Source organism: Rhinoderma darwinii, chromosome 10, assembly GCF_050947455.1.
Source record: "Rhinoderma darwinii isolate aRhiDar2 chromosome 10, aRhiDar2.hap1, whole genome shotgun sequence".
In the NCBI taxonomy this organism is placed as follows: domain Eukaryota; kingdom Metazoa; phylum Chordata; class Amphibia; order Anura; family Rhinodermatidae; genus Rhinoderma; species Rhinoderma darwinii.
Window position 1 is genome coordinate 300,335 of NC_134696.1, and position 17,664 is coordinate 317,998.

Genomic DNA, 17,664 nt, shown 5'->3' on the forward strand with positions numbered 1-17,664 from the left:
ACGGGCTCACCCCTCCATGACCTCTCCTCTTGTACGGGCTCAACCCCCCCTCCACCCCATGACCTCTCCTCTTGTACGGGCTCACCCCCCCATGACCTCTCCTCTTGTACGGGCTCAACCCCCCCCCCATGACCTCTCCTCTTGTACGGGCTCACCCCCCCATGACCTCTCCTCTTGTACGGGTTCACCCCCCCATGACCTCTCCTCTTGTACGGGTTCACCCCCCCATGACCTCTCCTCTTGTACGGGCTCACTCCCCCATGACCTCTCCTCTTGTACGGGCTCACTCCCCCATGACCTCTCCTCTTGTACAGGTTCACCCCCCATGACCTCTCCTCTTGTACAGGTTCACCCCCCCATGACCTCTCCTCTTGTACGGGCTCACCCCCCCCATGACCTCTCCTCTTGTACGGGCTCACCCCCCCCATGACCTCTCCTCTTGTACGGGCTCACCCCCCCCCCATGACCTCTCCTCTTGTACGGGCTCACCCCCCCCCATGACCTCTCCTCTTGTACGGGCTCACCCCCCCCATGACCTCTCCTCTTGTACAGGTTCACCCCCCATGACCTCTCCTCTTGTACAGGTTCACCCCCCCATGACCTCTCCTCTTGTACGGGCTCACCCCCCCATGACCTCTCCTCTTGTACGGGCTCACCCCCCCCCCCCCATGACCTCTCCTCTTGTACAGGCTCACCCCCCCCCCATGACCTCTCCTCTTGTACGGGCTCAACCCCCCCTCCACCCCATGACCTCTCCTCTTGTACGGGCTCACCCCCCCATGACCTCTCCTCTTGTACGGGCTCAACCCCCCCCCCATGACCTCTCCTCTTGTACGGGTTCACCCACCCATGACCTCTCCTCTTGTACGGGCTCACTCCCCCATGACCTCTCCTCTTGTACAGGTTCAACCCCCATGACCTCTCCTCTTGTACAGGTTCACCCCCCCATGACCTCTCCTCTTGTACGGGCTCACACCCCCATGACCTCTCCTCTTGTACGGGCTCACCCCCCCATGACCTCTCCTCTTGTACGGGCTCACCCCCCCCCCCATGACCTCTCCTCTTGTACAGGCTCACCCCCCCCCCATGACCTCTCCTCTTGTACGGGCTCACCCCCCCCCCCCATGACCTCTCCTCTTGTACGGGCTCACCCCCCCCCATGACCTCTCCTCTTGTACGGGCTCACCCCCCCCCATGACCTCTCCTCTTGTACAGGCTCACCCCCCCCCATGACCTCTCCTCTTGTACGGGCTCACCCCCCCCATGACCTCTCCTCTTGTACGGGCTCACCCCCCCCCATGACCTCTCCTCTTGTACGGGCTCACCCCCTCTTGTATTTGTCCGTGTTCTTCACGCTCCACAATCTTATGAGCAGAGAAATCTGAAACGCTTCATCAACCTTCATCATCGAGGCTAGAGGAGGTTTACATCGGTCTCATAAATAAATCCTTAAACTACAAACCGAGAGGAATATTTCATTATTCTCCCAGTTATGTGCAGAGGGGGAAGAGCCGGGCCGTGTTTCCTATACTGGCTCCTGGAGCTCCTGAATGTGGCCCCTGGGGATGAGTGCATGACACTGGACTTCTCAGAGATGATCCTCAATATGGCTCCTGTATGAGAGACATTCAATAGTTCACATCTTGGAGAGAAGCTGAAGCACTGCTGGGAGTTGTAGTGCTGCAGCATTGATTTCCTGCCTTCTCTGCTGTGTACAGCAGGGGGCGCTGATACATTGGTTCCCCCAGGTTTGTGGATTCAGGGTATGAGGGTAATAACTGAAGATTATTCCTGGGAGCAGAATCCACAAAGCAATAGTAACGTGGCCTCCAGGACGAGCGCAGCAGACGCAGCTCTATCTGTTCCTCATCAGCTGGGAATCAAGTGCAACCAATCAGGGGGCTCAGGACTAACAACCAATCAGCTCTGGTGTCGCGGACAATCACGCTCCTCTTCTACGTTAAACAGCCCTGACTGCTCCGATAATTCACTTTCTGCCTAATTGTAAACTGAACGCTCATCCTCTCCGTCATCTCCTGCAGCGAGAATGTGAATAAATGTACAACCCGAGCAAGAACTAACGAATCCAGACGAGAGGACCCAAGTACCCCCCCCCCCTGATACCCACACCGTGGACGACACACACATATATATATATACTATCATGTACGAGGATCATATATGAGCTGCGGTTATAAATGACTTCCCCACTACACAGTGCAGAGACCTCGCTGCTCCTGGATATGAAGTGCTGCACCATCCGATACTGGAACATGATGGAGCAGACTTTATTGTAGCCTTAATGACTGATGCTTGAACGTCTTCAAAAAAATTGCGTCTGGTGGTGATCGGGTCGTCTCACGGGCCGAGATGTTCACCCGCGCTCTAATAAACAGGACAATCGTGTAACGAGCCGCTCTAATACAGACGTGAGAACATAACGGCCGCCGGACGGAGCACACGTGGAGCCCGATCTCCCATCACCCGCACACGTGGAGCCCGATCTCCCATCACCCGCACACGTGGAGCCCGATCTCCCATCACCCGCACACGGCGCACACGTGGAGCCCGATCTCCCATCACCCGCACACGTGGAGCCCGATCTCACATCACCCGCACACGGCGCACACGTGGAGCCCGATCTCCCATCACCCGCACACGTGGAGCCCGATCTCCCATCACCCGCACACGTGGAGCCCGATCTCACATCACCCGCACACGTGGAGCCCGATCTCCCATCACCCGCACACGGAGCAGCGCTATTCATCGGCGTCATTATGAGGCCAGGGCAGCGTTCAGCTTGGGGCACCAAATCCGCGTAAAGGGCGTCATAGTCAGAGCGTCCACATGATGTAAGACGTTGAGACCGGCCGGACATCGGAACAGAGCGCAGAACTGGACCAACGCTGCAGAAAGTGCAACTCTTACGTGGGGTTTGCCTTAAAAAAAAAAAAGCAGATGGGGCATAAAGTAGAAGAAGTCGCAGATTAAACCCGGGACTACAACCGCTGCTCAGTGTCCAGTCCGGTGTCCAGAGGAAAGTACATTTTGCATTTCATTTGGAAGGTCCCGGAGTCTGGAGGAAGAGTGGAGAAGCGTCAGTCCAAGTGTCTGCGCTCCAGTGTGAAGTGTCCTGCGCTCCAGTGTGAAGTGTCCTGCGCTCCAGTGTGAAGTTTCCGCAATCAGTGATGATTTGGGGGCCGTGTCCTCTGCCGGTGCCGGTCACTGTGTTATATCAAGTCCAGAGTCAGCGCAGCGTTTAGCAGGACATTTCCCGGCACTTCATGCTTCCCTCCGCTGACAGCTTTATGGAAACGCTTATTTCATTTTCCAGCAGGACTTGGCACCTGCCCACACTGCCAAAACCTGGTGTAATAACCACAGGATCACTGCGCCTGATTGGCCAGCAAACTCACCGACCTAAACCCCATAGAGAATCTATAGGGTATTGTCAAGAGGAGGATGAGACCCCAGACCCAACAATGCAGACGAGCTGAAGGCCGATATCATACAACCTGGGCTTCCATAACACCTCAGCAGTGCCACAGGCTGATCACCTCCATGCCACGCCGCATTGATAACCCCTCAGCAGTGCCACAGGCTGATCGCCTCCATGCCACGCCGCATTGATAACACCTCAGCAGTGCCACAGGATGATCGCCTCCATGCCACGCTGCATTGATAACCGCTCAGCAGTGCCACAGGATGATCGCCTCCATGCCACGCTGCATTGATAACACCTCAGCAGTGCCAGTTTTATCGCCTCCGTGCCACGCCGCATTGATAACCCCTCAGCAGTGCCACAGGCTGATCGCCTCCGTGCCACGCCACATTGATAACCTCTCAGCAGTGCCACAGGCTGATCACCTCCATGCCACGCCACATTGATATCACCTCAGCAGTGCCACAGGCTGATCACCTCCACGCCACATTGATATCACCTCAGCAGTGCCACAGGCTGATTACCTCCATGCCACGCCACATTGATAACCCCTCAGCAGTGCCACAGGCTGATCGCCTCCATGCCACGCCGCATTGATAACCTCTCAGAAGTGCCACAGGCTGATCGCCTCCGTGCCACGCCGCATTGATAACCCCTCAGCAGTGCCACAGGCTGATCGCCTCCATGCCACGCCACATTGATAAACCCTCAGCAGTGCCACAGGCTGATCGCCTCCATGCCACGCCACATTGATAAACCCTCAGCAGTGCCACAGGCTGATCGCCCCCATGCCACGCCGCATTGATGCAGTAATTCACGCAGAGTCGGAGCCCCGGCCAAGTATTGGGGGCAGATACTGAACAGACTTCTCAGTAGGACGACATTTCGTATTAAAAATAATTTTGGAATTGGGCTTATAGAATATTCTCATTTTCTGAGACACTAAATTTTGGGTTTTCAGTAACTGTTCCCATAATCATCAACATTACAAGAAGAAACTGCTGGAAATAGATCCCTCTGTGTGTGATGAATCTATAGAATATACGAGACACTTTATGAGCCGAATTACTGAAATAAATGAACTTTTTGATGATCTTCTAATTCATTGAGAGGGACTAGTATGTACACAGTGACTCCACCAGCAGAATAGTGAGTGCAGCTCTGGAGTATAATACAGGATGTAACTCAGGATCAGTACAGGATAAGTAATGTAATGTATGTACACAGTGACTCCACCAGCAGAATAGTGAGTGCGGCTCTGGAGTATAATACAGGATGTAACTCCGGATCAGTACAGGATAAGTAATGTAATGTATGTACACGGTGACTCCACCAGCAGAATAGTGAGTGCGGCTCTGGAGTATAATACAGGATGTAACTCAGGATCAGTACAGGATAAGTAATGTATGTACACAGTGACTCCACCAGCAGAATAGTGAGTGCAGCTCTGGAGTATAATACAGGATATAACTCAGGATCAGTACAGGATAAGTAATGTATGTACACAGTGACTCCACCAGCAGAATAGTGAGTGCAGCTCTGGAGTAAAATACAGGATGTAACTCAGGATCAGTACAGGATAAGTAATGTAATGTATATACACAGTGACTCCACCAGCAGAATAGTGAGTGCAGCTCTGGTGTATAATACAGGATGTAACTCAGGATCAGTACAGGATAAGTAATGTAATGTATGTGGTGACTCCACCAGCAGAATAGTGAGTGCAGCTCTGGAGTATAATACAGGATGTAACTCAGGATCAGTACAGGATATGTAATGTATGTACACAGTGACTCCACCAGCAGAATAGTGAGTGCAGCTCTGGAGTAAAATACAGGATGTAACTCAGGATCAGTACAGGATAAGTAATGTAATGTATATACACAGTGACTCCACCAGCAGAATAGTGAGTGCAGCTCTGGAGTAGAATACAGGATATAACTCAGGCTCAGTACAGGATAAGTAATGTAATGTATGTACACAGTGACTCCACCAGCAGAATAGTGAGTGCAGCTCTGGAGTATAATACAGGATGTAACTCAGGATCAGTACAGGATAAGTAATGTAATGTATATACACAGTGACTCCACCAGCAGAATAGTGAGTGCAGCTCTGGAGTATAATACAGGATGTAACTCAGGATCAGTACAGGTACAGAATAAAATCTCTGTTTCGCATTATGGTTCTATATCACATTGACATGACAGCCTCTATACAACCTTCTTAAGAATGATTAAATCGCTGCGCTCAGTGTTTTTGTCGCATTTATTACATTGGGTGCTGGTAATTTCCAGATAATGGAATGTCAAATTAGAGGGAAAATAACTAAATGAATTATCCGAGGTTCTCAGTGTATTCACCCAACTCCACTTCACTTTATTAGGAAATAGTCTCCCCAATGACGAGATCCGGCACTCAGGTCGCACTGGCCTTTCATGGTGCACATACGATAGTGCCCCCCCTGCCCATGCTGTGGGGCCCCTAAAGAGGTGGTCACATTCAGGTTGGCCCTATAAATTGGTAATGAACCATTACAGAGCTCCATCAGCCAAGATTAGCAATCAAGGTGAGAGGGCGGGTAACAGACCAAGATGACACGGATCTGTCCTACAAGGGACCGGCAGGGACCAGCAGGGAGCGGCCGGGAGCAGGAAGCCGTTTTGCTTTGTTCACATACTGCAGGAAAAACGTGCCGTTCTAAAAGGCGCGGAAACGATTGTGAGATCAGCTGTTTACCATAATGATGAGGAGATTATGGCGACGGTTGAGCGGTTTTGCGTGTTCCCGCAGCCGGCTGTTAACCGGAGCCGCGTCTCTGTACATTATTATATCCCATATTGATCCCGCACAGCTGATAATACCACATTATGAAACCGCCATTCAGGATAAAACATGGTATTGATGAGGCTCTCGCAGGGTCAGTATATTCTGGAGGTAGGATGCGCGTCGCAGGTATATAGATCCGTCACTCCTGTAAGTGCACCCGTTTAACACTATACATCAGTGCTAGTAATAACCCTTACTGACCTCTATCCATCGGCCCGGACTGATGCGCTGAGGGCTGGTGGGACAAATGTCGGCGGGTTCCTCAGCTGGATATAAGCAGTCGGCTTTAAAGTCCGCTCTCCTGACGTCACCACTGATTGGACAGTGTGTAGACACGCATCATTAACAAGGCAAATCGTAATGTTCAGTTGTAAGTTCATTCTTACATTACCATGAGGAATAACAGAGGAACGGCACAATGTAGTTATAAAAAAAAAATGCTCCAGAATTGTTATTTTATTGGGGAATTTACGGAGGAGGAGCAGAGAAGAGAGCAGAGGAGAGAAGAGAGCAGAGGAGAGGAGAGAGCAGAGGAGAGAGCAGAGGAGAGAAGAGAGCAGAGGAGAGAAGAGAGCAGAGGAGAGCAGAGGAGAGAGCAGAGGAGAGGAGAGGAGAGGAGAGAAGTCCTATTGAGGGACAACCTGTCGCCTTCCAGTTGTTTTTTAATCTTAGTCACGGATTTACAGCTGTCTAATCCATAGTCGTAACAGTTTCTGTGCTTATGGCAAATATCCAGCGGATGCCGCCATTTTTTAATAAGTTGAAACTGGACATGGCCTATTTTTTATTTTACGGACTGTTCTCCCATACTTTATAATAAGAGCACGGCCCATAAATGCAGACAGCTGTCTGCGGCCGGCCGTGCCCATAATTACGGGTTGTAATTACTGGCACGGTAGTGTGCATGGGGCCAAAGAAGATGACACAGGAACATTCAACACAGGGCATGAATTATATACCCAGTCAAGCGTGGGAGGAGTTACAAGCATGCCCCCTCCCCTGAAGAGTACCACACATGAACCTCGCACTTTGTTACAAGAGTAATGCTTCTATATTAGTCAATCCCCTATACAGAGGCCCCTTCCACACTATGGTCCCTCTACTGTAAGATCAGTCACACTATGGAGCCTCTACTGTAAGAGCAGTCACACTATGGAACCTCTACTGTAAGATCAGTCACACTATGGAACCTCTACTGTAAGATCAGTCACACTATGGACCCTCTACTGTAAGAGCAGTCACACTATGGAACCTCTACTGTAAGAGCAGTCACACTATGGAATCTCTACTGTAAGAGCAGTCACACTATGGAACCTCTACTGTAAGAGCGGTCACACTATGGAACCTCTACTGTAAGATCAGTCACACTATGGAACCTCTACTGTAAGATCAGTCACACTATGGACCCTCTACTGTAAGAGCAGTCACACTATGGAACCTCTACTGTAAGAACAGTCACACTATGGAGCCTCTACTGTAAGAGCAGTCACACTATGGAGCCTCTACTGTATGATCAGTCACACTATGGAGCCTCTACTGTAAGAGCAGTCACACTATGGAACCTCTACTGTAAGAGCAGTCACACTATGGATCCTCTACTGTAAGAGCAGTCACACTATGGAGCCTCTACTGTAAGATCAGTCACACTATGGACCCTCTACTGTAAGATCAGTCACACTATAGAACCTCTACTGTAAGATCAGTCACACTATGGAACCTCTACTGTAAGAGCGGTCACACTATGGAACCTCTACTGTAAGAGCAGTCACACTATGGAACCTCTACTGTAAGAGCGGTCACACTATGGAACCTCTACTGTAAGAGCAGTCACACTATGGAGCCTCTACTGTAAGAGCAGTCACACTATGGAACCTCTACTGTAAGATCAGTCACACTATGGAGCCTCTACTGTAAGAGCAGTCACACTATGGAGCCTCTACTGTAAGAGCGGTCACACTATGGAGACTCTACTGTAAGAGCAGTCACACTATGGAACCTGTACTGTAAGAGCAGTCACACTATGGAGCCTCTACTGTAAGAGCAGTCACACTATGGAACCTCTACTGTAAGAGCAGTCACACTATGGAACCTCTACTGTAAGAGCAGTCACACTATGGAGCCTCTACTGTAAGAGCAGTCACACTATGGAGCCTCTACTGTAAGAGCAGTCACACTATGGAACCTCTACTGTAAGAGCAGTCACACTATGGAACCTCTACTGTAAGAGCAGTCACACTATGGAGCCTCTACTGTAAGAGCGGTCACACTATGGAGCCTCTACTGTAAGAGCAGTCACACTATGGAACCTCTACTGTAAGAGAAGTCGCATTATGAAAAACTAAACCGATAAAAACAAGGGGACATATATGAAAATACAGAAAAAGGCCATACTTACAAATGGACACAGCCAGGTCAGAAAATGCTGATGAAGGAGTGAGCAGGTGCTTTAAATAATAATAGCCACTCCCACTGGTCTTGAGGGGAGTGGTGTGTGGTGCATGGGATGTGTAGTAAGAAATAATAAATGAATAGTGTGTGTGCAAGTGTAATACTATGAGTGAAATATAGGGGGCAGTAATGAGTAAAGTGCCTCAATAGAAATAAAATGGATAATGGGGTGCAAGTATGTGAAACATGGAGGGATAGTGTGTACGTCATGAGGCACAACGTGTATAGCCAGGTAGAAGCCTATTTGTGACGCCTTGATAGTTGTGATGCCAGAGAAAGTTGTAATTGTGAATTCAGGAGGGGCTGGATGTCGTTCTTGAGTGTGATAATATTACAAGTTATGGTCACTAGATAACTGGAGATGGGTTGTTGGTCCATGGATTTGTTCTGATTGCCATAGTGGAGTCGGGAAAGAATTTTTCCCTAAGATGGCGAAATTTGTCTTTTGCTTCATGGAGGCTTTGCCTTCCTCTGAACCAACATTGCAGAATACCTGCGCCACCTCCGCTCCTGACCGCAGACCTATCATCAAAGATGCATTAAAGCAGACACTGTCCTTATCCAATGCATCTATGATGGCAGACGTGCGGGATCAGACCGATTCAGGACACAGTCCGGCAGTTCTATAGGTTACAGGGGATTTCTATCCACTTCATTAGTTAACACTTTTTCCTTTTGTTTTCCTACAGTTCCCCCCCAAATCCTAAACATCTCTTCAAATATTACAGTCAATGAGGGGAGCACTGTGACCCTCCGCTGCCTGGCGGCCGGCAGACCTGAACCAGCAGTAACGTGGAAACATTTTTCTGGAAAATGTAAGTATTTGTGAATATCAGTCTAAATAACTTAGATACATATGCGACTGTATGCACGCTGTAGACACGGCTGCGACTGTATGCACGCTGTAGACACGGGTGCGACTGTATGCACGCTGTAGACACGGATGGATGCGACTGTATGCACACTGTAGACACGGGTGCGACTGTATGCACGCTGTAGACACGGATGGATGCGACTGTATGCACACTGTAGACACGGGTGCGACTGTATGCACGCTGTAGACACGGATGGATGCGACTGTATGCACGCTGTAGACACGGGTGCGACTGTATGCACGCTGTAGACACGGATGGATGCGACTGTATGCACGCTGTAGACACGGGTGCGACTGTATGCACGCTGTAGACACGGGTGTGACTGTATGCACGCTGTAGACACGGATGCGACTGTATGCACGCTGTAGACACGGGTGCGACTGTATGCACGCTGTAGACACGGATGCGACTGTATGCACGCTGTAGACACGGGTGCGACTGTATGCACGCTGTAGACACGGGTGTGACTGTATGCACGCTGTAGACACGGATGCGACTGTATGCACGCTGTAGACACGGGTGCGACTGTATGCACGCTGTAGACACGGATGCGACTGTATGCACGCTGTAGACACGGATGCGACTGTATGCACGCTGTAGACACTGATGGATGCGACTGTATTGACGCTGTAGACACTAATGCGACTGTATGCGCGCTGTACACACGGATGGATGCGACTATGCACGCTGTAGACTCGGATGAGACTGTATGGACGCTGTAGACACTAATGCGACTGTATGCGCGCTGTACACACGGATGGATGCGACTATGCACGCTGTAGACACTAATGCGACTGTATGCACGCTGTAGACACTGGTGCGACTATGCACGCTGTAGACACGGATGCGACTGTATGCACGCTGTAGACACGGGTGCGACTGTATGCACGCTGTAGACACGGGTGCGACTGTATGCACGCTGTAGACACTGATGGATGCGACTGTATGGACGCTGTAGACACTAATGCGACTGTATGCTCGCTGTACACACGGATGGATGCGACTATGCACGCTGTAGACTCGGATGAGACTGTATGGACGCTGTATACACTAATGCGACTGTATGCGCGCTGTACACACGGATGGATGCGACTATGCACGCTGTAGACACTAATGCGACTGTATGCGCGCTGTACACACAGATGGATGCGACTATGCATGCTGTAGACACTAATGCGACTATGCACGCTGTAGACACTAATGCGACTGTATGCACGCTGTAGACACGGATGGATGCGACTGTATGCACGCTGTAGACACTAATGCGACTGTATGCGCGCTGTACACGGATGGATGCGACTATGCATGCTGTAGACACTAATGCGACTATGCACGCTGTAGACACTAATACGACTGTATGCACGCTGTAGACACGGATGGATGCGACTGTATGCACGCTGTAGACACGGATGGATGCGACTATGCACGCTGTAGACACTAATGCGACTGTATGCGCGCTGTACACACGGATGGATGCGACTATGCATGCTGTAGACACTAATGCGACTATGCACGATGTAGACACTAATGCGACTGTATGCACGCTGTAGACACGGGTGCGACTGTATGCACGCTGTAGACACGAATGCGACTGTATGCGCGCTGTACACACGGATGGATGCGACTATGCATGCTGTAGACACTAATGCGACTATGCACGCTGTAGACACTAATACGACTGTATGCACGCTGTAGACACGGATGGATGCGACTGTATGCACGCTGTAGACACGAATGCGACTGTATGCGCGCTGTACACACGGATGGATGCGACTATGCACGCTGTAGACACTAATGCGACTGTATGCGCGCTGTACACACGGATGGATGCGACTATGCATGCTGTAGACACTAATGCGACTATGCACGCTGTAGACACTAATGCGACTGTATGCACGCTGTAGACACTAATGCGACTGTATGCACGCTGTAGACACGGATGGATGCGACTGTATGCACGCTGTAGACACGGGTGGATGCGACTGCATGCACGCTGTATACACGGATAGATGCGACTGTATGCACGCTGTAGACATGGATGCGACTATGCAACTTGACATAACAAAAGGGAACATATATATGCTGTGTGTATACTGTGGTACGTTGTTTCTGGACTGGAGTCGTGCAGAGTTTTGATCATGGTGCAGGTACGTGGACGCTGATGTCGGTGTATTTTGGGTGTATACAGGGAGGGTGTTGTGTCCCTGAACTCTCAGCTGCTGTGGAGATGAAGCTTTCACTTGGTTCCTTCGTGTAGAGATTAACAAACGCCTCTCTTGCTGCTCCCTTGGTGGTCGGTTTTAATTGGAGCATAATATTTAATCTCTGTAATTATACCAAGTAACTTCACAGCAAGGTCAGATAACAAGTGATAGAGCTGGAGCCTGGGGTTGTCATTACAGACAAGCTCGTACATCCACGTGAACATGGATAATCAGGCGTAATCTCAGCCGGCACCCACGACCCCCATGTCATAATGTACCTGTGCCCCTCAGTCGGTGATCCCCTTCCGGAGGCCTCCAGATTCGCGGCTCTGTCTTCTATCTGCTGCTTAATTAGCTCCTCTAAACCCTCCGCACATTTAAATAAAACTCTCATTTCACCAACCTGAGAAGGACGAGCACATTTGCATATTAAGTGTAAGATCTAATTAAAACTCTACACATTTCTATTTCCACTCTCCTTTCTCTGCAAGTTCCCTTGAGCTGCCGGCACCAGGGTTCCTGTGTCTGCTGTCCCCATTCTGTCACTCGGTAAAGTCACAGCGAGGCTCCGGCTCTTAGACATGGAGGCAAATGAGAGCGGGGAATTAAGAGGCCGGAGAGGCTAAGGAGGGGGTCGCCATGTCCTGCACAAGGCTGGCATCTCCTGACATGGTGCAGGGCTCGGATATTTATGATTGTTGAAGCTCCACTCTATGAGGCACTGACTCCAGCAAATGATCAGCTCCAGCCCCCCACTCAGTGCAACACGGTGGGGTGAATAGCTAAACCGATGTGACCATGGAAGGATCGTCATCTCCTAGGATTTTTGGCAGAGGTTAATGGGCAGCAGATGACCTCAATGGACAACACTTATATCAGCAAAAATCAAGACACCGCAATGGGCACAGGCCTCGCTCTTCTAATCACCACTTCCAGCAGGATAATGCTCCATGTCCCACATCACTCATCATCCACAGCTCATGAAGATGATGATTTCACTCTCCTCTAATCACGGATAAGTCTCAAGATCTCATCCAACAAAGCTCCAAGATGTCGGGAACAGGTGATTCAACCACCAAATCTGCAGCGACTGCATAAAGATATCAACGTGGAGCACATGGTGGAACCTATGATCCATTACTAGGCTGGAGCCGCAGAGTGAACATACAAGACCGGGCCGGAGTCACTCAATATACAGATGTGGTGATTATAGAAGCTGCAGCGCTGGCCGGATGCTGGAAATCTCTTCTAATAATCGGACGCTCCAGTCCAGTCCTTGTAAACCTTCACCTGTCCCTGTCTTTCCAAACTGCAGATGCCAAACATTTCCAGCGATGCGTCCTGCACCTTATTCTGTTCTATTAGAATATATAACCAAAGAAAAACCCTGGCATGAAGTATACGTGCCCCTGAATTCACCCCCCCCCCCCCCAACAGTCTGTGGAGACATCGTCCATCTAGTACGTGGTGGTCCTGGCATGAAGTATAGGTGCCCCTGAATTCACCCCCCCTCCACATTTACCCCAACAGTCTGTGGAGACATCGTCCATCTAGTACGTGGTGGTCCCGTCATGACCAGTAAGGTGCAGGCTGCCCGGAGACATTACGGAGGCTCCGTCCAGGCCTCAGGGCCGTGTTTCTTAGTTGGTGCTTTTTATATTGAGGGGAGGGGGTGGCAGGTCTGTGACTGATGCTCCGTTTGTTCTCGGCACTGAACGGTTCCTCTCAGGACATTTCCTTTTTTTGGTAACTACAGATTGTTCAGAATTGTAATTAATCCCGGAATCGGAGTCAGGCGATGAGTTACTGTCCCTCTGGTGCTGCATCCTCCCTGCACCGACAATAAATTCACTCCACTGACCATCAGACAGAAAAGGAATATGCAGCGTTGTGTCGTACGTCTAACCCTTTCCTGGCCGATCCTCTGAAGTTACGCTGGGCAGGTCTGGGATAATGTGCACGAAGACCGATTCCAGAACTGCCAAGTCCTCCCCTCCCCCTCTTACTGCTCAGGTCACACTGTTCCCCAATATAGTCCACATCCCCCCCCCCCACTATATCCCCGATCTTATCAGCCGACCTCACTCGATCACATTCAATGCAGTGGATTGTTACCGGCTCTTTCTTTTTCTAGCTCATAGGTTTGTGAGTGATGATGAATATTTGGAAATTTCTGGAATCACAAGAGAACAGTCAGGCCAATATGAATGCAGCGCGGCCAATGAGGTGGCAGCCCCTGCGATGCGGCACGTTACAGTCACGGTCAACTGTGAGTATGCTCCACGTGTAGTGTCCAATGGGTTCAAGTCAGAAGTCACAGGAGACAAAAACCTGTCACATTAAGGACATGAAAAGATAATAAACCATTGAAGAAACCCGTCCAGTGGGGGGAGCAGGGCGGCTCCTTCGTACAGTAGATGTTATATAGGGTCATATAAGGAGGGTACAGCTTTACGAAGGAATTGACACTTTCCCCGGCTGTAAAGCTCCACGAAATATGTTGGTGCTTTGTGAATGCCAGTTATTATAATTTACCATGAGGGCTGGTGACTGCATAAGTATTCACCCCCTGGATAGTGCACAACCACGTTCTATCAGCTAATGTTTATACTTTTGATTACCTCACAGATCCTCCCTACATCTCCGACACCAGAAACACAGGGGCATCGGTTGGACAGAAGGGAACCCTGCGCTGCTCCGCCCTGGCCGTTCCGCTGGCCGAGTTCCAATGGTATAAGGAAGAAAGCAGGTAATGTGTTTTTTCTTCTTGATGCACTACAACTCCCAATATTACTACTACCTCTCATAGAATTCATACACATAATAAGGATAGAAAAATATCAACCAGAAATGCCCTGGATGAAATCAAACTGATGCAGCGGAGTCCCACATAACCGCGGCTACCGAGTACGGTCAATCACCGGAGATTACGCTGCGATCTCATAATTGTGTGAAGGGGCCATTATTTACTATGGATATTGTAATGGGACGGGACTCCGAACATTCTGCGCCAGCCCCAATACCACCAAGCACAAGATTATGACTTTTTAGGCTCCATAAAAGAGGAGTATTTTATTAACCAGGTTCCGAACAGAGTAAAATCCTCATGAAATAAAGGTGACGATCACAAGAGCATTGTCAGGAAGTGTGGATCTAAGGGGATCCACCATACCAGCTCTTCAGGGGATTGTGAGCAGATCACATGAACATTTTGGGGCAAACATTCAAGAGCCTTGGTCATAAAGACTGCAAAGATTAGAAGGAACACTGCTCCTCCCTACACCAGTGCCGCCCCTGTCCATTGTTGCATCTAATATTCGCTTGATTGAGGGGGAGCTGCAATATAATGAATCATGGGGAGGAGGGGGGCACTGTTTTTGGAAAAATGTAAAGAGAACTTGGTCGGTAGAGAGAGGGAGAGTATGGCGGATAGAGAGAAGGAACACGGCGGGTAGAGAGGGAGAGCATGGCGGGTAGAGCGAGGGAGAGCATGACGGGTAGAGCGAGGGAGAGCATGGCGGGTAGAGAGAGGGAGAGCATGGCGGGTAGAGCGAGGTAGGGCATGGCGGGTAGAGCGAGGGAGAGCATGGCGGGTAGAGAGAGGGAGAGCATGGCGGATAGAGAGAGGGAGAGTATGGTGGGTAGAGAGTGAGAGCATGGCGGGTAGAGAGAGGGGGAGTATGGCGGGTAGAGAGTGACAGCATGGCGGGTAGAGAGAAGGAGAGCATGGCTGGTAGAGAGGGAGAGCATGGCGGGTAGAGAGAGGGAGAGCATGGCGGGTAGAGAGAGGGAGAGCATGGCGGGTAGAGAGAGGGGGAGTATGGCGGGTAGAGAGAGGGAGAGCATGGCGGGTAGAGAGAGGGAGAGCATGGCGGATAGAGAGAGGGAGAGTATGGCGGGTAGAGAGAGGGAGAGCATGGCGGGTAGAGAGAGGGAGAGTATGGCGGGTAGAGAGTGAGAGCATGGCGGGTAGAGAGAGGGAGAGCATGGCGGGTAGAGAGAGGGGGAGTATGGCGGGTAGAGAGAGGGGGAGCATGGCGGGTAGAGAGAGGGAGAGCATGGCGGATAGAGAGAGGGAGAGTATGGCGGGTAGAGAGAGGGAGAGCATGGCGGGTAGAGAGAGGGAGAGTATGGCGGGTAGAGAGAGAGAGCATGGCGGGTAGAGAGAGGGGGAGTATGGCGGGTAGAGAGAGGGGGACCTCTTTTTTTTCTGGTCTGGGGTATAAGGTCGCTTTAGAAGAACTTTAAGATCTACCTGTTTTTTTTTTCTTTTGATCTGTGATCCAGAAAGTATTTTTCAGAATGAGGTTTATTTCAGTGCCACATCACGCGCCTGTCCTGCCCCGGTCGCCATCTTATCCTGCGATCCGCACTGTGCGTGATGGATGAGACATTATGTATAGAAAGCATCTCCGTCTATTTTTGGCGTCAAGAATTAATTCACATTCTGCGGCCGCTGCTGAATCGTTTATTGGGTATTAGCATTTTTCTTTGGCATCTTGATTCTGAGCCTTGGCCAAATGTGAACCGCAGCTGCTGCAAGGACTTTACGGAAAATCACTGCGGTTTACGGCAAAAATGTGTTTATAATAGGAATGGAGGGAGGGGGGGGGGCTTTATCATCATCATCATTTATATCACCTCACAGTCCCCGGCAGATGCGCCAGCATTCTCTCTCTCTATAAAACATGGGCAGGAGACCAGGTTAGGAAGGGAGAGGGGTCAGAGGTAACCAGCCCAGAGCCCCTGCTGAGAACACTGTATATAGAGGAAGAGCCAAGTCATGAACCCAAACGTGCACGCAGAGCATGAGCCCCAAACATGATGGGAACCCATGAGCCCTGATAGACCATGCAGCTGGGGGTCACACATCATTGTTCCATGTGGGCCAGGTTGCACTCATTGTTTTCCTGTGGACCCCCAAGGTCTGTTGCAGAATCTGAGGATCGCACCGTGGCTTCATTATCCCTGATGCGTCCGGATTCCTGCAGAGTCCCTTTATATTAATCTATAACATGCATTGATATAATCTGTTCAAGAGCTTACAATCTACAGTCCAGACTGTCAGATGTGAGACTCCCCGCAGTGCCCCAGGCCTGTGAGGTGATGCAGCAGCTGAGATCTGTGTGCTGTATGGTGTAGCGCTATCTGCCGGGGCCTCAGAAGCTCCGGTGACGGCTCTTAGAGATTCTGTGCCGGTCTGGAGCCACATGAACTAGGGAGGGTTTCTAGATGTAACATGTCCGTGCTTCACTGCAGGTTATCCAGCGGACTGGAAGGGGTGAGGATCGAGAACAAAGACCACATGTCCGTCCTGAGCTTCTTCAACGTATCTGAGAAGGACTACGGCAACTACACGTGTGTGGCCTCAAATAAACTGGGGAACAGCAACGCCAGCGTCATCCTGTATGGTAAGTGACAATATGTGGGAGGTGGCGCCCCAAACACGAGCTAATCACTGTAATAATGGCGATAACGTACCACTTACATCATTTCACTAAACGTCAGCAGGTTTACATTATTTGCGCCGGGCATTTCATATGGAGACAATGAGACACGGTCAAAATGAAGAGAAATACTGTAGGTATCGCTGAAAAAAGTGCAGTCCCGTGTGCGCTCCACCTGCGCAGTCCACTCCACCTGCGCCGTCCAATCCGGGTGTTACGTGCGGTCGGTCGAGATTTGTAAAGATCTTCACATTTTGTGGTTTTGTTACCGTTTCCTTGGTAATTCATGTTCTGTTAGAAGATATTCTGGTCCACGTTGACCCTTTTCGTGTCCTGGTCTTCTTTACCCAATCACCGTTGCTCAGCAGTGTGTTCACGAGTGGCCAATCCACTCTCAGCATGTAAGGGAGGCGGTTATATGA

General features: G+C 50.2%; 2 protein-coding genes across 2 annotated transcripts in view; one reads left to right on the forward strand and one right to left on the reverse strand.

Moving 5' to 3' along the window:
• The window catches only part of OPCML (opioid binding protein/cell adhesion molecule like), a 110,177-nt gene that overhangs the window by 90,568 nt on the left and 1,945 nt on the right, over positions 1–17,664 (forward strand). The window contains exons 3-6 of the mRNA XM_075839100.1: positions 9,406–9,531; positions 13,930–14,064; positions 14,424–14,544; positions 17,055–17,206. Of these exons, the coding sequence (XP_075695215.1) occupies positions 9,406–9,531; positions 13,930–14,064; positions 14,424–14,544; positions 17,055–17,206 (534 nt within the window). The remainder of the gene's footprint in view (positions 1–9,405; positions 9,532–13,929; positions 14,065–14,423; positions 14,545–17,054; positions 17,207–17,664) is intronic.
• NTM (neurotrimin) overlaps positions 1–17,664 on the reverse strand; it is a 652,265-nt gene that overhangs the window by 21,186 nt on the left and 613,415 nt on the right. The gene's annotated exons all lie outside the window — the stretch shown is intronic.